Below are 25,349 nucleotides of genomic sequence, written 5' to 3' on the forward strand. Positions count from 1 at the left end.
GGGTGGGCGCTTGTTAACTTTTTAGGCTTTCAGGGTGGGCGCTTATTCGAAGGTGGGCGGTTAATCGAATAAATACGGTATTTTTTGTAGCCTCCTGGCCTACGCAGACGTTAGTTGGCTTGTCACGTCACGCGCTTCTCCCATGTGTTCGTGTGGAGGAGTGCGTGACGCGATGATCCAAAGAACGTAATGGGTAGGAGTAATGCTCATAATTCTGTTTTCAGTTGAGTGATTTTTCCAACGGGAATTCTACTGAACAGTAACTTGTGCACTTAAGATGCTCATTTCACCGTGCTCCACGAATCAATATCTAAAGCCTCCCCTTAAAAGGATTTACTTTTGACCAATTAGTTGAAAGTTATTGAGTATTACTCACCTTTGAAAAGGCTACAGATAGTGAGCAGTACTTTCCTGGAGTATTCTTTCCGATGCTGCACAGAGTGGTTCTTTCTTTTCGGTCCTTAGATGAAATCATTTGCGAGCCATCAAATTAAGCTGTCGAGTTAAACCTGTGGTGCTGTTGACAGTACTGTTAAACTGGTTCTAACTTTTGATTTTGTGGATGAAATCTTTAAGCGTGACTTTTCAAGTGAGAGCTATCCTGGGTTGCTTCAAATTCAAATATGCTTTACAACTAAAAGGTTCTAACATGTGGGAATAAGGTAATTGTACTAAAGTGTGACCATTCAAATGAAAGCTACTAAAGCAGTACTTTACCGTGGTGCTGTTCATTATGTTGTATTTGGTTGTTCTGGCTTTTGAGCTGAGTCTGTGGATAAAATCCTAAAGTAAATGACCATTGAAATTAATTGCTATTGAGCAGTATTCTCCGGTAACGCTGTACAATTTGGTCCAAAAACGTTTAACGCGGCCTTGCCAGGGTGATTTTGCTTTGTTTTGGTCAAGATGGTACAAAACATTTGACCTTTGTTCTCCCATCGCTCTGAAGTGAAAACGAAATATCATCAGACGCAGACAAGAATCAGGAATAGGCATCTCGTTTATTGTCAGACATCAAATTGCTCTCTCAGAGATAATTTTAAGGTGGGGCTCTACCTGAATTTGAGTGAAATTTGAAGAGGTTTTAAGAATGGATAGAAGAAAGAAAATGATTTTTGGAACACTAACAGACAGTCGATAACCACGCAAGAGCACCCCAGGTTGCTAGTGGACTAACTTGGTATCCGTCTATTAATTATTAACTACAAATTCTAATTTTAAAACTTCACTAAATCTTCAACATTTCTTATTTCTTTCAATTTTACCCATCCTTCAAGAAAAATTATTTCCTTCCAAATATACCTAAAAATCACCCGAAAATTCATAAAACACCCCAAATCATTGATTTGTGTTATGAATGGAGGGTTTTTGTATTGCTTGAAATGCAAACAAGATATTTCCATTTGACCGATTTTAAGCGGCGTGAAAACGGCTTTCAGGTGAACCCCCACCTTAAGAGAATATCACGTGATTTCTTGAGGAAGAACAAATCATAATCAACCCTAAGCCATGTTTTTGATACACACAAGAAGAACTTGAAAACCTATCGCCAAATTTTTCAAGTTGCAATCCATTTCATCCTGGCCATCTACAGCCGAAGATAATTAACACTGGTTTCTGCGTACCATGCAGTGGAATAATTGATACATGCAGTTTTTTCAGTCAGTGACAGACAAGCGTACTCGGAGAAAAAAACTGTGAATTCTCAGTAGGAGTCGAACGTAAGACTTTCCGATTATTAGTTCGGATGCTCTACCACTGAGCTACAGGTGTTAACAAACTATCAGAAATACGTACACTTTGGGAGAAATTCGAGAAAGGAGTCCCTGATCGTTCGATTGCAATAATGCCTAAATCTGATTTCGGATTGTGCGCTGTTTTTTCTTTCTTTCCGTACGCCCATTGAAAGTAATAACTTCAAAGTTCTAAGAAATGTTAAAAAATTGAACGCTTAGATTAGAATCACTTGCTTCCATTTGAATGCAACAAGTAAGGATTTCATTTAGAACAACTTTCTACCGCACTGATAAGTCTCACATGAGAGTTTCCTTTAGATGGTCACAGCTTAGGATTTCATCCACAGACTTAAAATCTAGAGAAAAAAAAACCTTACACAGTACTGATAAGCAAATGTTCAACAGGAAAGTTTTCTTAGATCGTCACAACATAGAATTTCATCCACAGACTAAAAATCTAGAAAAAAAACCTTATACAGTACTGATAAGCAAATGTTCCGCAGGAGAGTTCCCTAAGATCGTCACAACTTAGAATTTCATCCACAGACTTAAAGGGGGCAATGTCAGCAATCTTTAGTGTCACTTTGAAGTGGCGCCTCCCATGCAATGAAAGCAGCTAATAAAAAGAAAACCTGATCGTTATATGTCGTTTCAAAAGATATATTTGTGATCTACTTGGATTCTTCAACTGAAAATTTAAGTCCCAGGAAATTTTAAGGGGCTCGAATTCCGAAGTTACTAGTTGGTTTTACGAATTCGCTTTTGCTCCCCTGAAAACAACAGTTATATGTCTTTCGGAGTTACGAACGTTTTGAGGTGACATTTCCACAAAGTTTATGCCTGCACACCCCAAGAGACAACATTAATTTTGAAAATGGTGTGTTATTCAGTGAGTGACTTAGGCATACTCGGAAAAAGGAAATCCGAGTGCTCCTATCAGGAATCGAATGAAAAGACGTTCCGATTACTAGTTCGGATGCTCTACCACTGAGCTACAGGAGTCGCATGGGAACTATAACGCCATTAAACTAGGTTCATGGGACAAACATCTTGCAAACTGCTAGGATTTGAATGGCAATTTTGCCATATGTGCAATGGAATAAATGTGATGGTATATTTTAAGCCTGGTGAATAAATGAGAATGATGTGTTATTCAATGAGTGACATCAACTATGAAAAAAAAAAAAAACACATAAAACAAAACTATTACAAAAAGATCGATTACCTTTGTTGTAGTTCGTGTCTCTTCCACGAGCGGCTGCCATTTTGAAAAATTTAGGCTTGGCCTTCTGTAGCAAGCAATTTTGGTCCCTCTCCTCCCGACAGTTTACCGAGAGGTTTCCGAAGAAAACTCGGTCCTAATCCTCATGCTAGTCGACCGCGCGTAAATTATTCAAAATGGCCGCGTTCTCAGAAAAGACGCGAAGAAATTGTATTTTTAAAATTCATAATTGGTGCGAGGCCCCCTGTGACTGCAAATCAAAACATGAATTTTTTAGGAAGGAGAGGGTGGTGTTTGTTCTGGCTAACTCGTAATCCGAATTATCCCAATCTCGTACCCAGAGTCTTCAGGCTTTTTGGTCAGCGGGGCAACGCCGGGAAGACTCTGGGGACATCAAATTTTATTACCGCAGGATTTCTGCGGTAAAACAATGGAAACCGTTACGGAACAGCCAATCAAAAAAATTGAATTTTTTCGATGTCCCCAGAGTCTGCCCGGCGTTGCCCCGCTGACCAAAAAGCCTGAAGACTCTGGGTACGAGATTGGAACCATCCAATCTCGTACCCAGAGTCCTCAGGCTTTTTGGTCAGCGGGGCGGCGCCAGGAGAGACTCTGGGATAATGGAATTTCTTATCCCAGAAAACGTGGGATTCCGGTCTTAGTGCGCATGCTTTCGATTAAAACGGAAGTCAAATGCCCCAAAATGGCAGCCGTGTTATTGTTATTGGGCCTGAAGGTTTTATCGGGCCTTGAAAGTGCTCGAGAAAGCCAAAATTGATTCTTCCACGCGATCAAAAGGAACTGGATTTTTTTCCCGTAAGAGCGGGTCAAAGCAACTGGATTTTTTTTCATGTAAGAGCGAGCGAAAGGTGGACTTGATTCGACGTTGCTACAACAGACAAGTAACATATTTCTTTATTACTGTTTATACTTACAAATAAAAAGGAACCATCACTTCTCCTCTCACAGAACTGAGCAGCTGACTGTGTATTGAATTTATGTTCAAATTACCTTCTCCCCTTCCCTTAACAGTTTACGTCCAAATGGGATTCAATGAACACATACATGTTACCATTTGACAATGATTTAAATCACCTCTTAATATTAGTAATATTTACTGTTGTAAATTAAGGGTTTTTTCTCCTAAAAATTGTTAATTTTATTAGACTGAATTGTGTGCACGCTTTTCTTAAAGTGAATTTAAGAAAGTCATATGTGTTCGAGTGCAAGCTAGTACAATTTCAACATCAGCATATTTAATACATGCCATGAATTCAAGAGCAGCTTTGAAGTTTTTCTTTTTGAATAAACATTCCTTTTGCCTAGCTTTTGGCAAAACTGATAGAGAAGGTTCACATATTGCATGCTTTTAGTGCTGTAGAGTTGCTCCCAGGTATACTAATAATGTATCTAGAAATAAAATGAAGTAGTATAACAGAGATTGGATAATTGTGCCAACAAGCTTTGAAAATAAGGATAGTGAGTTGTGTTGAGGTTTAATTTGTTAACTATTCTGCCTTACCATAGAGTAATTATATGAGAACTGTATGGAGAGTGGTAATTGTGCCACCTCTCATCAGTAAATTGGTTATAATGTGATTGTTGAGAGACTGTTGATAACCTGACTATAATATTTCATTTAGTCAGTAAATTTCTATACCGTGCATATAATCTCCTTAGTCTGTTCTTGTATACACGTAATCAAGGTAAAATAATTTAAAACTATCTTATGTGAGTTCTCTTGTAATTTTGGGTGCAGTGTAGGAAGCACAGGGAAGGGGTCGAAAGATTGGGGAAATTGTGTTTATATTATAAATTGAAATAGTGACAATAATTTTGGTGGGGCCTGACTTCATCTGGTTGTGGAGTGCACACTTTAACTAAGAGCTGAGTCAGATAGCTCAGATAGTGACACACATTACCTAATGTATTCTGATTGATTAGGGCACATTACTGGTAAATTGATAATTTCTGAAGGATTTGCCATTTCTTTTGAGTACTGGATGGTGATGTGATTTGGTATCACACGTTTAATTGACTTCAGGCTAGGCGAGGGAAGTATTATACTCAACCAACACTCTGCTGAATTGTATAATATAATCTCCTCTCTGATCTTGCAGCTCTTGCTTTGACGACAGATGATTACTATTGTCAAACTCCCCAATATCCTGAATGATTGGCACAGTGTTGTGAGACCTTTGCTGAACTGTGTAAATTATCCAGCACTTGTGGGAATTTGTGGTCCCTTGACAATAATGTTAGCTATAAAACTAAAACTGAAAATTGTCAAACGTGACTCTTATTTCAAGCCCTTCCTGGGCTCTGATTGTATATTAGGCCACAATGTAAGTCATCCAGCATATTGCATAATGTTTGTGGGACTGGACCAAGCCTTATCAGCTGCATTGATCAAATGTCTAGAACAATAGAAATACACATTCAAAATAATAATTCAAAATCATTTAAATTTGTCATACCATCAGTTACAAAACAATATCTAAAAAGATGTTTCAAATTTCTTTTTAGCTGGTTAGCAGAATAAACAATAAGGCTAGTGATGTTTCTTTAACCAATAAGATAGATTGAATAGTAATTCTTTTTTTTTTTTTTTTTTTTTGGGGGGGGGAGGGTCTAACAAGCATTGACTGTAAAACTCCATATTTCATCTATAATCACTCTATAATTAACAGTTTTGTTAAATTATACTTAAAAATTCTACATACTTGATGAGATAATGGTTACACATAATTTTATTAGTTACCCCTTAACAGGGAAGGGGAAGGGAGTAAAGGACCCATTGGAATCCTTGGAATGTTCAACATATATATTTTATAGACTTGTCATTCTTTAATAAATATTGAATGCAGTTTTTTTACAAGCTACTATTGTAGTGTCTGAAAGTTTTTCTTTTGTTTGATTATCAGTGCAAAATAACAATAAACGGTAGGATTCACTGAGAAGTATAATTTTTATGCTTAAACCTGCTGGCTACCACAAATTTCTTGCTAATATTTACTTGCAATAATAATTACATGAATGAATATTACATGAAGAAATAATAGACGGGGTTGTTTTCTCCAAATTATTCAGTAAAATCCATCCACTGCCAAAATAATTATGTCAGTAAATTTACCAATTACAAGTGGAGTGTTTGATAAGGATATAATTATGATGAAAGTGGTCACTTTCTGCACAAGGCTGCATGTGCAAGCATTATCTGCAGGTCATATGCCACACAAACTTGGGGTACTTGGCTTCCATGTTTATGTACAACGGATACACTTGCAGTGGAATGAAATCGAGCAGGGGCCTTCTCTTGTATCTCCTCAATATAATAGCGTCCCAATTGAGCCCTTTAAGGGAAGACTTGGTGTTCTTCCTCATAACATATAGCACAGAAAGTCTCGAGAAAGTCACACCCGCTCATCTATTTTTTTTTTCAACAAGTGGTACTTTAGGCATGATTGCACACTTGTCTACAAGGGAACCCACAGTTTCCTTGTCTCATACTTCTTCAAATATGAAGTATTTGTATGTTTTGTCAGATGAAGGGAAAAATAATATTTTAAAAAAGTTAGATTGTTTTTACTTACATAATATTAATGTACAGTACATTAACAGAGTACAATTAAACTATCATTACCTTCAAATTTTTGCCATCTTTATTTTAAACTCAGTGTACATTATTTGTTTAGTTATAAAAAAAACTCCAAGCAATATATTATGTAATAACTTTTGTATATTTTTAAGATTGGGGAGGCTTAATATTCATAAGCCTCATGGTATCTTTTATTGAGCCTGATCCTCTCCACTACTTGAGTTTTTTTTTTCTTTTATTTGTTTGTCTGTGTACGTGTGGGAAATAAATAAATGTAAAGATTTTAAGGTACTTCTGCATTTCGAAGTCCAGCTTTAGGCTTCAGTATTATCTACACCTGTTTTTTGACTGGTCAAGTTGGGTGGCTCTTCACTGTCACAGTGTGTTGACTTTCTTGAAGAGAAGATGGTTGTGAGTAACAGGCAACAAGTCTTTATTCTCAACTGCCCCTATACTGTAAAAGTAAACTTCAAATCTCTATGTACTATTACATTTGAGATTAAACTTTCATCTGAAGGTAACCTAAAACCACGGCCTTATACACTTTTTAGGACAAATAATTAATTGTTCTTATATTGCATGGAATATGGAACAGTGAGAAAAAAATCTGACAAAATTTCTCAAAACAACTCTCAAAATTTAAGAAAAATGTTTAACACACCATTACCTCCGCCTGAAAGGGGGAATTTTTTCTGAATTTTTTTCTTTGGCAAACTGGCCATGGGCCGTGACTGAAAAAAGTGAAACTTTTGCTCTCGTGTGCGGCGTTTGATCATCGTGGAGATGTCTTCAGCGTTTCCCTTGTGGCAAAACCGAAAGGGAATTAATCGAAACGGCAACCTGAGATGGACTCCACTCCACAACAGATCAGTCATCTCCAAATTTTTATCCACAACAAAATTTATAGATGTTAAAGAACTTCTCTATTTTTCCATGATGACCTTCACTACTAAATAACATGTTCGAATTATTCGATTCAGAACGTTGACGACACCAATGTCCTCTCTATTACGTTTAATGTTTCCATACTTGCGAACGGCTTCACCAATTCGCTCTCCTACCGCTTTTTCTCCCAAACTGACTGATATAATGATATTTTCCGAAAATAATTTTTCACAACAGCAACAGTAATCAGTTTAGGCTGTTTGCATTTTGCCGTGATTTACCGTCGTATGACAGTAGTGGCAAACTTCCTACGATAAAACGGCTGATGTTTAGCCGGCTAGAAATTGTTTCACTGACATAATTCAAAACCTGTCTTTGAATTGGAGTGTTTCTAATTTTTGGTGTGAAAAAAATAAAATAAAATAACCGTGACACACACATAAAAATTACAAAACTCCGAGTTTGACATTTCAAATCTTCCTCCAAAACAAGGAAAGTTGGTAGGGGGGTTTCCGGTTTGGTAAACTTCCGCAAATGACCAACGGACTTCCTGTCGGTCTTCCATTGTTATGCAGACGACCAATCAAAAAAATGATATTTTTCCATTATCCCAGAGTCTCTCCTGGCGCCGCCCCGCTGACCAAAAAGCCTGAGGACTCTGGGTACGAGATTGGGAACCATCCTGATGAACTGACCAAAAGATAAAAATATGTCATTTTAAAATTTTCATAAAACGTTTTAAATATTGCTTTTCTTCTCGCTGCCATGTTGCCCTTGGGCGGTTTAAAGTTATTTCACGGATTCACACAAGCCTTTCATTAGCGATATTTCCAACAACCGTCTGCGCTTCATTCAAACGTCTCAGAGCCTTGTGCTATTTTGAGTAACAAATAATATTGTTTGAAACCCATGGAAAGTTGTCAAAAACAGTGTGTTGTGTAGTTGCTACACATGTCATTTTGTATTCTCTCAATATGTTTCTTCCGGTTATCCACAACATTTCGAACTTGAAACGCAGCTGAATTAATGCTGAGCTCTCGCTAAATGTTTTTTTAGTCATTTGATTTCAATAAATGACAAGTACTACCTAATGCACACAGACGACACGTTTATCTGTCAGAAAATGGCACATGTAACCTCGTTTAAATCTCTCCAGTTTAATTTACGCACAATGATTCAAAAGGCTAAAGGCGGAACCAATTAAACCTGTAGCAAGGAATACCAGCTGGCAAATTTTTGAACAATTAGCGGCTTTTTTCATTTAAGCCCCCTCTTTAAAAAGCAATAATTTCTCCAATTACCTCTTTCCGGCTTTTTTAGCTCACGATATTAAAGGTTTACAATGACATTGTTTCAATCATTTGAAGTCCCCAATCTTTAATTTGCATCAAGGAACTGACAATCAAGAATAATTTGAATGCACCTTTTTTTTCTTCTGAGCCACGATTATGACCATTTTTCACTACTTTGAAATGTTACGGGGTTTGAAATCCATTATAAAAGTTAAATATAGTGTGTTTTCAAAACCACCCGTATATGCAAGTAAACATGCGACCGCAGCTTTAAATAACTTCTCAAACTCGCTGTATTTGGATCACGTGGAAACCACAAGCGAGCTATTATTACGCTGTAATTGTAGTGTAAAGAGAGAAAGAATAGCCAAATATTTATCACCAAAACGCCGGAAGAGTGACGAGAAACGACCTTTCTTATACTTCCCTTTCTATGTCAGCGAATTTGTCGGGGAAAGTTACAGTTTAATATCACCAACAATACATCGAAAGTCGCCAGAGTTTCACTTCCTTTATATTAAAATCTCATACAGTATCTTTATATATGAGTTAAAGATGTCTGTTTATCGAAAGTAAAGAGGTTTTTTAGGAGATAAAATTTTTATCACCAAGCCGTTCGCAGTTAATATATTTTAGAGAAGACGAATGTTATGTCATCATAGCCCACTCGCGTGCTCGTGCGGTTTTTAGGTTTATGCCCGCAAAGGCAACAAAATTTTAGAGTCTCCTTGATTAAGGACTTAATCAACAATAACTATCAAGTTGTTTCAAATCAGTTCGTGAATCTACGAAATATCTTGCTGTGTTCAAGTTGTGTGGAAAACAAAGCCGTTTTAATAACAACCCGAAAACCACCATACGGTTTGTTTACCGTTTTCGTAAATTATCGAAATTAGTGGAAACTGACAGAAAACTCTTGTTACCACAAGCAACGTTTAAATTGAAGTGATGGCATAAAAAGCGTTGTTGTAAGGTTGGCCACCACGCTATGGGCGTTTATTGAATGCTGTTATGTGTGAATGTCTTCAATCATTCCGTGATTCGCCGGGCATTTTATTAGAGACAGGTGAAACTTTTGCAAGAATCGCGCGCGTGACCAAGTCTTGATTTAGCAAAGACATTCCTAATGTGGCTCGCAACTGGGTGTTTTATCCAAGGAATTGATCTTCCGTGCGGAAGTCTTAACCCATTTTTTTCCGATTATTTTGAGTCGTATGTTTACACGTCCTTCCATCACCTAAGCGTGATTTTTGCGTTCAGTGTTAACGATGTTTAAAAATTCTGTCTGATTTCAAACGCGTTCCCGAGCGGAATTTTAACATGAAGACCGAAGAATCGAAGTTAAAGGCTACTTTTACGAAGGAGATGTCGCTTGACTCAGGAACATCACCCAACTGTACTGCCAAAGTACCGATGCTTGTGCACAGTAGTCCTAAACCAACTATACGACCTTGCGTTTATCAAGCAAAACTCCCTAAGCCGAGAACCACACCGTCGAACTGCACAAACATAAAAAATCCTTGGGTTATGTGGAGCGCCGTGGTTTTTGCTGCTGTCGTTGTCATAGTCGTTTTCGCGGCTCTGCAAGGAAAAACAAGCGCCGATTTGAAAAGCACTAAGACGAATCTCCAACAGCTTGAATCCATGGTCGCTGCACTGCGCAAGAACATTGCCGAATTGGAAATAAGGTAAGACATACCCTCCGTCGCAAAAGAAAACGAAAATATGTTATGAAAAGCGCTAGTTTGCGTAATACCAAAATCTTTTTAATTCTCGCTCGTGACTAATAGATCTCAAGCATAACAATTTGACCTCCGTTTAAATTTTAAAATTTTTCCTCACGTTTCAACGATTTCGGATTTTAACGTTTTCTAGCAGAAATTTGAAAGCTAGAAACGGAATTTTTGGACTTTTTTGGCGACTTCATTTAAGGCTAAATAAATCACTTTAAGCTTAATATCTCCGTGCAATAAACAGCTTACTTATGATGGCAAATTTTTAATATGCTTCACAGGAGGCGTCCCGAAGATTCACTAAATACTGTGGTTTTAGTACACGTTTGCATTCAATTTTTTTTAACATATATTTTATCCAGTGGATTAAATTGACCACTCATTTACCCTGCACCTAAGATTTATAAAAACCATGGAATTAATGTGTTTGTTAAAAGCTAAGGGACAGTGCAAAATGAACTTAAAGAATGACGCCTTATGTAGTAATAATAGTGGGTTTTGTGGTCGTGTTGGTGAAATATATGATCTACATTTATATCAATCACTTTAAAGACATGCAGCTGTTCTCAGTGAGACTTGCGTCCCTCATCGTGTTGTTTTGAGCGATTTCCTGTCGCAATACTTTCCATTCTAAGCCTCTGTGAATACGTTGTTTGTAAAAGGAGCTTTTAGGTATAATTTTTTTTGTATTTTTCCGGACGCTCTAACTCGTATATGGTTGTCGTTTCTTCGTGCACCGTGTTCGTCAATGAAAGTTTTATGACTTCATCAATGTTTTTATGTCGTTCTATAAACACATCTAATTGCCAGTCGAAAGCTATGAATGAAAGGTGAGATTTTTATTTTGCTTCGTAGGCGCCAGAAAACATTCATCATCTCCATTTCTTGTTCATCATTAGAAGGGAGAAAAGTCGAAATCTAAAAAGGATCCCTTACGCATATTTAGCTTTTTAAATTAGACCCTTTCACTTGTCACAAAAATAAGCAGTTTGTATTCAGAAGGAGAAGCAAAAATTGCTAAAAATCACGGCAAATATATCTTCAATTAATGTCGTTATTTAGTTTAGCAGTTATTTTCAACACACGCTCTCATTGAGCGTGAAGGTTGGCAGGTGAATCAACAATGTAAAACTTAAAATTACTGGTTCAAACCTTCACAAATATCTGACTCGTTTGAATTATCAATTATTGATTTCCTTCATCAGGGCACACACGAAGTATCTCTGAGCTCTTTCATTTTGTTACAAAATAATTTTCTGTACTTGATTACAGGCTAAAATTCTTCCAAATATCTTCAAAGTCATATCGTGACAATAGGAACGAATTTACGTGAATTATTCACCGATGACAAGTGAATTTAGCCAGCAGTATACAGTCTGACAAACATACACGATTCGACAGAGTTCGGAATCAATCGGATTCATCGGCTATTTTCTGATTGGTTAACAGCAGTCGAAACACCTCTAGAGCGCTCCGAGAGTCTCAACTGTTATTGTTTTTAGATCGGCGCAGGCCAGTTGCCTCTGTTAATTAGAAATTTTTCGTTGAGATGAAAGTTACAACCGTAATTGCTAAAGTTATTATTTTCATAACAAGTTGGCAATAGCGAAATTCAAGACAATCCGCGGGGCAGTGCTTTGATTTCCAATATTTCAATGATCTAGGAAGATATCAGTAAGAACATTTTGTACAGTTAATATAAATTTCTCTTTTAATTTTTTCTTCTGTTTTTTTTTTCTCGAGACGAAGAGTAAAATAAATCAGGTATATTATTTGTTAGAGAGTAATACGAAGAATTATTCGCCGTATTTGTAGTTTAGGTTGCAGTTATGGAAAATTATTCTATGCAATAATGGATTTTATAGGTCTCTCTCAGCCAATTTTGTAGACTTTGGATACCTTTCGTTCGTCCTGTTACCCTGACAACATTAAGAAAAACAACACGGAAATGAAAACCGTCCAGAGTAGTATAAAATGTTATTAATTTATTGGGTGATTGCAATTACTGCTAAATCCTGTTTTGACATCTTGGCACGTCATTGTAATCACAAAAGCATTATCATTAAAATCTCTTTTAAAAATCAAGATCGCCTATTGTGAGGATGGGAGAATGCACTCACCCCGCCTCATACAGTAATTCTCTAATCCATAGGTAATAAGTGTATTTTTTTTTAGTGGGGATCAAATCACAGCCAGTAGACATTAATTATTTATTCATTAAACTGGAAGCTTCGCGACTTGATAAAAGGAAGCCTAGGGAGTATTGTCAGCCGCCTAACATGATTTATACTGTAAACATCCCAGCATATATTCGATCATCCAAGACTTTGTTTTATATTTTCACGTATGGCTTTTTCTGAGGTCTTGGGGAAAATTTTGCATTTCAAATTTGTTTGAGTGTTACATTAACAAAAGCTTTTTAAAAGCACTGAGCTAACTTCTGAAAACGGTTAAACAAAACAATGTATGGGTTTATTAATTTTTGACCAAAAATGAGATTGTCACCATAACTCTACCCCTAAAGAAGGATTCGCTACGAAATAGAGACATGATCTATATACTCTGATCTTCATATTCTACCTTCATATTCGTTCGTTTTGCGTGTTTTAGTTCGTTTGTACGTTCGTCGGTTCGTTCTTCTTTTCATTCTCACCGGACGTTCATCTTGATTGGAAATACTTCGAAACAACAGCTGGAAATCGTACATGTTATATCGAGTGAAGTTCCTATTCCGTGGGGCCTTGTCATTGATGATAAATGATCATGACGTAGCTATTTTTTGGACAAGCTAATTCAGTAATTGGATAATTTGGCGACAGAAAATTTAGCGACTCCTAGTTTGCGGGATCTTCAAGATCATGACCATGACCATCAGTGCCGGATGGTCATGTCCGAAGAGTTAACTCACTCGCTGGTGTCTCGAAGCCTTAACCATAAGTTATTTGAGTGAGGTAACCACAACTTCCAGAGTAATTTTCATTTTCATAAACTTCAAACGTTACGCTTCATCTAAGGCTCCGTACAACGAAGAAGCGAAGATTTCAATCGTTCATCACGAATTCACGAAAATAGACAATAAAATATTCGTACCAATTTTTTGTCCATATTTCCTCTTGTTAAATTAAATTCCCAGACGTGTTAAAGACAGGCCCTAATCCTTTGTCACGAAAGGTTGAAAATATTTTAAACCCAGGAGTCACGTCATTAGTACGAACATTATGACCGTCTTGATCTGGGTGAGTGTAGTCCTGAGATGGACTGTTTGGAGTCACATTGGCTGACGTTTCGACACCTTGACATCTTGAATGGAAGTCAAGTAAATTGTTGAACGTCAGTATAAGATAGTATAAATGCCTCTGGCTACTGACTTACATCTTAACTCATGCAGGAGGGCTTTTAATTGTTAAGCTGGCCCCAGTTTAGTCATCGAAGTCACGATGTTATTGGTCGTGGTCGTCTGTCGGATTAGCCGTCTCTTCAATCTTTCTACTCTCGCCCAGATGATCATAATCTAGATACTTGTACTACGAAAGATTGCCAACTACCTTTATATAGTAAAACCATTATTGAAATGTGTTTCATATCTTTATGGAATTCCAATACATTTATCATTGGATTTTGAAAGTAAATATATTTGAAATCCATATATTTGAATTGATCATCGCAGTTATGTACGCAAGTTAAGCAGCTGCGAAAAAAAATCAGCCTTGCAAATTAGGTTCAACCCTGACTGTTTTTTTAAGGTTTTCTTTTCGCCGTTACGTTCATAGCGGCGATGGTCTCTCATTTATTAAGAAAAAGCGACTTTGTCCACTTTGATCATAGAAGTTTATACAATAACGAAGATTCTGCGGGCTTTATGATTGACCCTTGCCTACAATATGTATTACAGTGCGACTACTATTACTGGGGTCATCTAAAACTGGCCAATCAGATCAAATTATGAACCGAACAGTGAATAATTCCAAACTTTTGGGTTTTAGCTGTTGTTTTCCGTCCACTCGTGATTGTTTCAATCGGCTTTGGTTGAAATTAATTGTTATTGTCCTGTAATCTGATTGGCCAGATTTGTTTAAGTGACCCCGGTAATAGTACTCGCACTGTAAAGACCAAACACGTAGAAATAATAACTCTACGTTAGCCCCCTCTTGCCCCCTCCACCCCCTCCCCCCATGGATCATCATGATCTTAAAAGCCTTTTCTAGGAAAACGTATATAGAACGTAAGCCGAGCTTATGCCTCTGTGCTTGGGCCTGTCTAAAAGTCATTCCTTATTTTCAACAATTTAATGTAAACAAGGAGGCTAGAGCTAGCCTTTACTTGTGCTGTACACATAATTCAAAGGGTGCGTTCCTTTGGTTCAGGATCAATGAATGATCCAAGATCACTCGGATCATGGTGCATCAAAGGAGCCGACGAATATTTGCCCAGAGCGGATTTGCCAGTTCCTTTGATGTACCATGATCCGACTGATCTTGGATCATTTATCCTGAACCAAAGAACGCACCCAAATACTATTTATAAAGACTCATAAAGCTTTGCGTACCTGTGGAAATTCGCGACACGAAAACGAATTGGAACGCGAGCCATTTCTAGCCTTGTGGCCTCACGGCACAAGTAATTAACTGCATCAGTGGAGGTTCCCTGTAAGTAATTCAAAAGTAGGATCAGAGCGAGCATTAATATTAGTACCAGACTTGTTTGTACAAACACAAAGGACATTCATCGCCTGTTTTGAGCACTTTGTAAGTAAGAGCGGCGGTCAGAAAATATCAAGCATTTGGTGGCAGAACTCGCGAAATCAATTTCGCTCATTTTTCTGGCTACAAAAAGCCCTTAAGTAGAGAACAAATTAGATGCCTTTAGTTTTCTTTAGGAGCGCTTAACGTTCTAGAAAACTGAGATAAACAAATTTAACCCGCGAGGATCCCGAAAGTACCCGCACGGCAGTGTGAAATTAATATTCTGAACTGACTCTTCCGTCTGGAAAGAAAGGAGATCCATGGTATTGTTATACTCGGTATTGACAGAGGAAGCACCGCACGTTTATAGCAGAGTTTGAACAGGACTTAACCATTATTAATTAAAGCAAACAGAGCTTAGGAAAATGTCCCTTTTCTAAACAGGAAAAATCCCGCAAAAACGGATAAATTTTAAAGATGGTTTTCGATATGTGGTATAAGGCCGATTTTTCTTAAACTTTGCCTTTTAAGTAATGTAACGTTGTTCTTGATAATGTATTAAAATCACCCTGGGTTTTGAATTAAACACTTCACACGACCGTTTTGAAGTCACCGTAATTCGTTTAAAATTCCGACAACGGCTAAATAAACAACCGTTGTTGCGTTACCGTGGCAATGAACAGACTAATTTTACATATATCAAAAAAGCGTAATGAAAACGCATTTCTTTTAATCTTTACATCTTTTTTAATTACAATAAGGAAAAGTCCGGTTTTGGAACCGATTTTTCTCTTTTGCGCTGTGAGATTTTTGCTTATAAAACCATATCTAGTAAGGACCAGTAAGCGTCTCGATGTCCATTTCTAGAGTTCGCTCAGGTGTCAGATTGCCAATGAAACTGCATCAAAAGGAAATCTGTGGGGTTGAAGTTCTCCCCTATGGCTATGGTAAAATGCTCGCCGAAATAAAAATTGGAGACCGGTCAAACTTTCCTATTCTGTTTTTAATTCGCTAAATAGTTAGGGTTGCGTTTTACAAATTCCGAAATCAACAATAATCAGTGAATGTTAAATACCACGCATTGGTGTTTACTAAAGTAAATTGAATTAGTAAAGTAAAAGTAAGATAAATCCAATTACGGAAACTTGAAAATTTGTCACTTTAAATTTGGTTTGATATTCTTGTGTTGTCATGGAAGCATGGAGGTGTTCTTTTAGCTCCTTAGTCGTAGGTCCTTGCTCTTACGACCCCAGAGACAGGAGCAGATCAACTGAAGTAAACTAATGCAAAAGGAACATCGCCGGTCACCAGTTTTCCTTGTCAATAGCCGATGTAGAAACCGAAATTGAACTTATTCTGACAAGAATGTGTATCTCCTTCACCACGAATGTTTATCTCCTTCACTTTTCGGAATTGACGATTTGTCTTCGACACCGTTCGTCTCTGGGCATTGGCTGGCGTCGAGGTCAGTTCAAATAAGTGTCAAATTTCTCCGCCGGTATCGAGCCATGACAGCCAGGCGCAAAAAGTTGCAAAACTAGAACGAGGACTTGGAAAAAATTCGTGGCATTTGCTATGGAAGAAACTAGGACTATTTATTCCAGTTGGTTCAGGTATGCATTTACATCATTTCCATTATCTTTTATGTATAGTAAACTGAAAAAACATTCGGTCTTTTCCAGCACAAAATATTAGTATTCAGATGTATTTTCAGTTCATCAGATGCGGAGAAAGCCGTTAATTAGATTACACGTGAAGTTTTCAGTGCTATTTATTTATTATTTTTATTTTTCTGTGCTTGGAACCCTAGTTCTAGTGCTACTGACTGTGGTGGACAACTTTTTGTTCACTACCTCGTAAAAAGGATTTTTTTCTTGAGCAAAGTAAGACATCATAGTTAGAGCTTTTCAGGCTTGTGTAACGTCCACGCTAAGACTTATTTTCCTTATTAAAGGAAAGTATTGAAAACTTTTCAATTGACGGAAAAGAAGCCTGATCCCAGCTCTAAAAACTGAGTGTGAGGTTTGTGTCTTCGCCACGCCCTAAAGAGGCCTAATGCTAGGAGTGTTAGGTCTGCATGCACCGTCCTTTAATCTTTAGAACAAAGGAAGCAGCTTATGATGGTCTAAGTGAAATGAAGAGGCTGAAATTAAAAAGAAATAAGGTTATGTATCTAATTAAGCCACCCCCACCCCCTTCCCCCTCTATCTTAGGAAGAAGTAAATTTTCGCTCTACACTTCAATCAGTGAGTGTAGGTTTTTAAGTCTGTTCCTCCGGTGTATCTTTCGCATTGACGGTTTTTGTTGCTGGTCGCTACGAAAAAGAAACTTCAAAAAAAAGAACTACGGGTATTAGTCATTTGCGCAAAAGTTGTCACAAAGAGTTCGTTATTCTAGATAAGCAGCTGGTAAACGCTTCCGTAACAAGGGGAGGGGCAGGGGAGCTCGAGCCCTGACCCCCCCCCCCCCCCCGAATTTTAAGAAGTATAAAAAAAAAACAATGTGTCCAAAAATAAATAATTAAAAAACAGTAATAATGTACAACAATCAATCTTAAATTCTGACGCTGCAAGTGCCTTCTCACAACCTTTAATAAATTGTTTATTACCTGACAGTTTCCTCCGCTAACATCTGGCTTTTATACAACAGCAGCAAAGGCAGTCCTTCCTTATGAATCGGAAATAAGAACCAAAATCCTCATGACCGATTTGTGTTAGTTAGTAGGGAGTTAAAGATAAGATGACGGTGATGGTAGCGAATTCGAAAACATCATAAAGAGAATTCGCGTTCTTTTAAACTTCATCGCGATAATTCCGGCTCCCACCATTTTTTTTTTTTTTTTTTTAATTTTGGGCGAATCTTCCTGCGGACGGATTCTTACTGCCTGATTCCAAGTTCACTGGAAAAATAGAAAGGGAAATTTGTCGTCGTCTTTTTACGTTTTCCTTCAAACGTGAACAAGTTAGGCAATTTCACGTAGTAGTCCGTACAGTGACGGCAAAGGGTCGAAAAGAAATGTACCACAAAGTGTGATGCAAGTGCAAAGTTATTGTTTTGCTTACTATATCTGCTCTTTTTTTGATGTTCCCAACTTGCTTCCCCCCCCCCCCCCCCCAATCCCAGTTGTTTTAGCCTGACTACGGGCCTGTTAAAGCAATTCTTCCCGTCCCCCACCCCTTCCCTAGTGCCTGCTGCCATATCTCAGTGACGATCTAACTAATTTGCATATTTGCTGTCACGCAACATTGTTAGACATGTCTGAATCTTTCCGATTTCTTCTCTTCCCGTCGATAATGGATAAAAGGAAGCGAGGGGAAAACAGAAATCTTTCTGATAAAGCAAGATAGGAGCATTATTGAAGGCCTTGAAGCTGCAATTGGCAGTTTGCCCGTCGCATCGGGTTGTTTGCACGGGCAGTTATTTGATTCCGCCAAACGATGTCGTGGTCGAAATTAGCCAACTTTAACGACCTTTTGTGAAACTCTCAATGGAGAACCCAGCCTGATATTAAGGTACGAAGTACATGAAGGCAATTGTTACTGAAAGCCAAAGTGTGAGAATATTTCGAGTTATACCACATACTAAAACGTGTGCTTGACCTTTGGCACCACATTACAGAGTTCGCCAGCTGTAAAAATATGTCGCAGGTTTTAAATTGTTTAAATTTGCCAGATAACATTAGAACCACAAATTCATCGGTTATCATATCAGAAAGAGATTGTCTTTCGATATAAGGAATCCCGATTGTCGTACGCTTCTTCTAAAACAAACGCCGAGACAATTAAAAGTGGTGATTTTCCGGTTTTAAATTCAATCAATTTTCAGGTCACAAGGCTTCGATCGATTTTCCTGATTTTCTCAAAACGCAAATGTTTCTGGCCAATTTAAGCCACACCATGATTCTTACTTTAGTAAAACCTTATTATGGACAAAAGATGAAAGAAATCGACTCTGCTAAGTTTCGCCAGAAAATTCAGATTTTGCTTGATTTTTCCTGACCGCCGCTCGTAAATGCTTTGACATTGTTACAATTCTCAGAAGATAAGCACGGAATATCCTGTAGGAAAATAACGCCGAGAGGCTGTTACTTTAATCCTCCCTCTCCCATACTCCATGGGTCTCTCCCGGATTGAAAGTGATAATTTTTTACCCGGGAAGCAGGGGTGGCGCAGTGGTGAGAACACTCACCTCCCACCATTGTGGCCCGGGTTCGATTCCTAGACTCGGCATCACTGGTGTGGGTTGAGTTTGTCTTTGTTTCTCGTCTTTTCTCAGATTGAGCTTTCTCCGAGTACTCCGGCTTTCCTCTTTCTTAAAAACTAGTATTTCCAAATGGAAATTAGATCCGGAGAGTGATTTTATATTAACCTTCATCTCAGGGGAGATTTATGAGTGACGATGTTTTGTCTGGAAAGAATTCCGCAATATTTGTTTGCATTTGTTTAAATGTGGTTTCCTTAAATGTTTAATCAAATTCCATGTTGTTTTTGTTTTAAATTTTGGAAATGCACTTTGACTTTTATTCGGCATTTTATATCATAAAACTCGTTCTCGAATTTGTTTTAGAGTTCAGTGTGCAGCGTCGGATAACGGGACAGACGGTCGAGGGAACCCATGTCCCGCAAGTGGAGGAGGTATGTTTAATGTTGTTGTTCGTGAACTCAAAACAATACGTTGACATTGACTACATCACCAGCAATCTACTGGTTTAGGGACAATCTCGTCCTTAGAGTCTTCAGGATTTTTGACTAGCGGTTGGTCAACGGGAGAGAATGTAACTGACAGCAGAGCCGTTGCGGGACAGCCAATTCTAATAAATTATAATTTTTTTGGTTTTCCAAGTCTCTCTCCTGGCGATCAACCGCTGACCAAGGAGTTTGAGGCCTCTGGATACGAGATTGGTTTAGGGATGGAGGTGTGGGGATATTTTTATAAAAGAAAAGTTGAAACTTTATAGAGGTTGCCATTTGTGTCCATGCGTGGGGTTCATAGGGGAGACGATAGGACGGTGCCTCCATTTGCTACTGCGCATACGTTTTGCGCATCTTGGGATGGTACATGAAACTCTGATTTCTTTTGGACGGCATGGACTAATTTAAAGGTGTTTTTGCGCGGTTTATGAGTATATAGGAGAAGAAGATCTTAGCGCAAGTGTCATTGAAATCCAAAAAGAAAATTGGGAGTAAGCACGCACATTTCAATGATAATTGAGCTTCAATTAAAAAAAAATACATTCGTAATTTAGTATTTTAAAACTTTTGAAAACATTGCTGCGTAATGATCTCCAGAAGCTGCTGGTTACCCGTAATTTTTTTTTTTTCGGATCCCAAAAGCCCTTGCTAAGATCTGCTTTTCCCGCATTGTCAAAAACCGTCCTTAATGACAACAGAAATTTTGTTTTAGTATTTAACCCATATCTTTTTTTTTTTTTAACAGGCAGACTAGGATATTTAAAGAACAAGCGAAAAGGTACAAAAACTAATTCCTCGGGGAACCCAACACTTAAATCGAAAAACAACAATCATCGTACCAACCCAAATGGCGACACATCAACTACTCAAACATGGAGTCAAACTGGATCAAGGAGCACAAAGCGAAGGCAGAGTACAGTTTATACGATTTGGGGAAGCGCTAAATGCCCGAAAGATGACGAAGATGATAACGTAGCAACTTTGTATTCCGGTAAGTTAAACTTTTCGTAGGTCAAGTACGTGAAAAATTCTCACTTGCGAAAAAATCCAACAAATCTGAGTTAAACAGACGCCTGGAGGCCTTCAACTGAGATGTTTTGGTACTTAGTCAATGTAAGCGCAAGACGCTTATAAGCGTTCACGCCGGATGTGTTGATCGATGCTAGCACCAAGTTTGAATGGCTACCCACAGTGAGAATTTGTTAAAACGAACAAATAAATGGAAATGAAAATTAGTAAACAAAAAGAATAGTATTACAATCGGTTCCTGTCTCCAAATCGAAGGTGATATATAACGTAACGATAAATCTTCTGTGTGAAGCACGAGATAGTCTTCTTAACAAATATTTTCCCCTGTATTTATAAATATAACAAAGAGGTCATAAAGGCTTAATTAGCCTTGCAGATTTTGTAAACCTTTTCTCCTGTGTGATTGAACGAATTGAATAATTTTAGTCAGAAAGATAGCGTGAAATTGTTTTGTGATAAGGTAATGACCAAGCCACACAGATAGAGACCTGACTCACGTTTACTATACTTCTATATGTTCTATTCTATCTTCTTGGAAGGCGTTCTTTCGATTTACCGATTCAAAAAGGTTTATTTTTTATCTGAAAACGGCATATTGGAGTATTGAAATTTACAACAACATGACCCTCAATTTGAAAGATCTTTTTACGCGTAGGACAAAAGCTTTCCTTTCTAGGCCTCACTAAGACCTATAAATATGCACGTAGATGAAAGATTCTGATTGGTCAGTCTTTAGTGAAAACAATTAGAACAATACAGGACAAAAATAACCCTTCTAGGGAAGATGAGGGTATTAATCCAGGTCTTTAATGAATAAACAAGACGCCTGGAGGCGTTCACGCGGGATGTTTTGGTAGTTGGTCAATGAAAGCATTAGGTTTATTAATGTGAATGGTTAGCCACAGTCAGAATTTGTTTAAACGTACAGACTATTAATTTTCCGCTCGGGGTTACCCGTTGCCCGTTCGCTCGGTGTCGAAAGTTTGATGCACGAACATATTAATCTCTTCTTCAATTTTCGTGTTGTTCTGGGGGCAAACGTTCGCAAAAATGTTCGAAAAACTGTCAACAGTTGCCTAACGAAAAGGAAAGGGATATGAAATTATCTTGCTATAGTTTTTTTTTTTTTGAAATAGCTACAATGAATGTGACGTTGAATCGGTGAGTTGCTCTGTAATGTCAGATCTTACAAAGGTTTTTAAATAATCAATTTGTAAAGCTTGTTAACCTTGTACCTGTCAGTTAATTTGTGTCTCACTGAAGTCGAATACTATGTTAATTAGTTCTCCCACTTTGCAACGACTGTATTTAAATCCCAACGTTGTTACTCTCATTTTGTCTCCATCAGGGAAGGTAGCCACGCTTTATTCCCGCTCCAACCCTAGAGTTGGCTCAGAATATCTGTGTGTTCCTTACCGCGTTGAATATACGGATTACAAGGACATGACTAGCGGACTTTTCTTGTCGCCTGTGAAATACGGAACAAATATGAGCATTTTCAGAAAGATTGGTCCTGAAACATGCAAAACCTTTGGTTCGATCTGCGACGAGATGAAGAAAAGAGCACCAGAATTGTTCAAAAATCTCGATTACTTTCAAGTGCCGTGTGCTGTGTGCATGCGCGAGAAACGAACCACAACGCTGGTTACGCCGGCTCGTAATATATGTCACCCTGGTTGGTGGAAAGAGTATTTTGGATTTTTAATGACTCATTCTCATGGAGAGGCTACGCAGCACATTTGCGTATACGCGGACGCGGACGGTGTGCCAGGAAGTAATACTACTGGAAAACAGGGACCCCAACTTCAACCTGTTTCGTATAACTGTAATGGACCCAATTGCCCCACAACCCTGGATAGTTCATCTAGCAAAGCCAAGGCGTTAACTTGCGTTGTCTGTACGATCTGAGTAAATAAAACTCACTGGTATATCTACATCAAGCATCGTGAGCATAGAATATCGGCTTGCTCCCTCTGCATTCAAGCGGAGAGGAGAACGAGTTCCATCAACAACGCCAGTTCCTTTGAAAATAATCGCCACGGCATTATGGTTTTGCAGAAGTGGACGCCTCAAAATGTCAAGCAGTGGGCAAATGGAAATTCCTACTTACAAGAGAGGAAATAAATGTACAATTTGTGACCCGGGAAAAGGTAAAAGCTTTACAAGCTAAAACAACAGGCGAGCTTCCTGTTGCACAGACAAAAATACGTCCTCATGACATAGTGGCATCTAATACCTCCAATAATTATTCACCTAGCTAAGGTATAGTAACTCAGTTTATGTTTCATTTAGGGTTTTGTTTCTAGCCACAACATGAGAACACGATTGAAATATTTGAAGACGATTGCAAATGGTTTGTCGGCGTACTTGGCAATATTAAGTTATCTTATACAATATTCGATAATCAAATGTTTACTGTGATATTGGAGCTGTTCTCTGTAAGCACTGACCGAAAAACATAGAGTACAGATCATACCTTGAGAATTACAATTATGATTTTCATTATATCTCTGAGGTTAATCGGGGCGCGGGAAAGAAACAACTTTCAAATTTAGCAGGCGGTACAGTGAAATACGGCCCGCCAAATTGACCAATCACACTGCACGTACTAACTGAGAGACATAATAAAAGGTGATACTGCACTCCAGAAACATAAGGAGTCTGGTATGAGTGAAGGATTGTGGGATCGTTTTGGGGGAGGGCAAGAGGGCGGTATTTTGCGAAGGAAACATTACTTATAAGCAAAGAAACAATGTTGTGCAAAGTGCCATGTTTGTCTTTCCCACCCAAATCATCTCACAATCCCTAACTGCCACTTGTCTTTACATAGTCTCTAAATTCGAAATATCGGCTATCTAATTCGTGGATATTTTCAACCTTATTTATTGCTGGAACTTATAATTTACAAATGATATTTCATACCAAGTCCATTTTTATATGTGTTTGTTAGAATTAGAAGCTAAGTGACTTATTCATTTGCACTGCAACACCAAGAAAATACGTACCTAATAAAACAATATTGAGCGGGAAAAATTCAGTAGACTTTATTGCGGTTTTTTTTTTCTGCAGAAGTTTTCGGTCAGTTTTAACCGGAAACTGCAGAAATGAAACCCCGCCGCCAGTCTCCTACCTAAGCCTAGTATTGTCGTCGGGCTAGTTTGGTCCGCAGAATGTGTTTTACATGACTGTACTGTTCACTAACTGTAGTTATTTACCTCAATGTCGGCGTATATCCACTGATATTTACAGGCTTACACGTAGCCGGGTTCAATATATTTGTTTCTAGTTCATACCAAACTAGTCAACAGCTGGAGCGGAAATCGATGTACATGTAAACGAAACTATAAACCACCTAGTATTATTCAACAATTAGACGGAAAGCTCGAGGTGTTGGTTTCGGTCAATACTGAATTAATATTCCCGTACGTGCTAGCAAAGTCGTTGGACACCGGGAGCTAGCTGTCTGATTGTTTTAGCCAAGCTTGCTGACCGAGCTATTCAACAAAATTGCTCTGAATTTGGCCATTTTTCTCAGTCATCCGCTCTCAGGGCAGTTAATCGAAAATGAGCCTCCCTTGCAAAACCAATAAGAAATAGCCAGTCACCGTATTTGCTAACAGTAAATAGTAGGTTTGGTGCATAAACTAAATTATTGTGTTTTTCCCACAACCCATCCAATGAGCCTGTTGACGTTAGGTACAAAGATAACAAAAAAATATATATTATGCCAACATCAATGTTATAATATAACAACTGAACCCGCCTAATTCTAAGTTTATCAAGTTTCTGCGATCAGGAAATGAATAGTATTTTTGGCAAAATGTTTGCCAAATTTACTTTTTTGATATTAACGTCTCGTCGAAGATTTGTATAATAAACTTCTTTGTATATAGAAAAACTTCTGGTGGTATTATTTACGAGTGGAATAGAGTTCCCAATTAACGAATTAAAAGGATATTTTTTGCAGTTGAAATAGAACCCGATTTCTCTGAGTTGTAATTGTAACTAGAGACATCCCTTAGTTCACCTTGAAATTTGGTTCAATTTTAATCCTTAAGCTGTTGATTCTGTGCGCGAATTCCGCGGAAATAGGTTTCTTGGTAGTACCTTTCTCTAAAACTGTTTGATTTATTACAGTGGTGAGAGCACTCGCCTCCCACCAATGTGGCCCGGGTTCGATTCTAGGACTCGTGTGAGTTCAGTTTGTTGTTGGTTCTCGTCTTTGCTCCGAGAGGTTTTTCTCCGGGTACTCCGGTTTTCCCCTCTCCTCAAAAACCATTACTTTTAAATTCCAATTCGGTGTTTAAAGTGTCTCCAATTAGGGCTCTGCGCTAAATACATTGACCCTTAAATAAAGTGATTTTTTTATTATTTTATTTTTTCAAAAGGTAGTCCAACTTTTGAGATAGCTTATGCATGACCCTCGCCATGCAAATGGAAGTAGCTAAGGGACGGACCATTAGAAAAGTGATGGAGGGAGG

The 25,349-nt window shown here is 38.0% G+C and overlaps 1 protein-coding gene and 1 long non-coding RNA gene across 3 annotated transcripts in view; one reads left to right on the plus strand and one right to left on the minus strand.

The window, feature by feature from the left end:
* The window catches only part of LOC146482238 (uncharacterized), a 30,160-nt gene extending 5,327 nt beyond the window's left edge, over positions 1-24,833 (plus strand). The window contains exons 1-4 of one of the 2 annotated variants that reach the window (XM_085107535.1): positions 8,811-10,421; positions 19,715-19,782; positions 20,585-20,830; positions 22,217-24,833. In XM_085107535.1, the coding sequence (XP_084963661.1) occupies positions 10,054-10,421; positions 19,715-19,782; positions 20,585-20,830; positions 22,217-22,776 (1,242 nt within the window). In that variant the 5' untranslated portion in view covers positions 8,811-10,053 and the 3' untranslated portion in view covers positions 22,777-24,833. Of the gene's footprint in view, positions 1-8,810; positions 10,422-19,714; positions 19,783-20,584; positions 20,831-22,216 lie in introns of those variants that run through there. The other variant, XM_085107534.1, reaches the window with a different exon arrangement.
* On the minus strand, positions 47-19,703 carry LOC146482239 (uncharacterized). The gene is made up of 3 exons (XR_014864200.1): positions 19,148-19,703; positions 15,013-15,207; positions 47-460 (listed from the first exon to the last, which is right to left on the minus strand). It is a non-coding gene; the product is annotated as an uncharacterized LOC146482239 (long non-coding RNA).
* Positions 24,834-25,349: the final 516 nt, after the last annotated feature.

This window comes from Pavona decussata, unplaced genomic scaffold (assembly GCF_977016875.1).
Source record: "Pavona decussata unplaced genomic scaffold, jaPavDecu1.1 SCAFFOLD_47, whole genome shotgun sequence".
In the NCBI taxonomy this organism is placed as follows: domain Eukaryota; kingdom Metazoa; phylum Cnidaria; class Anthozoa; order Scleractinia; family Agariciidae; genus Pavona; species Pavona decussata.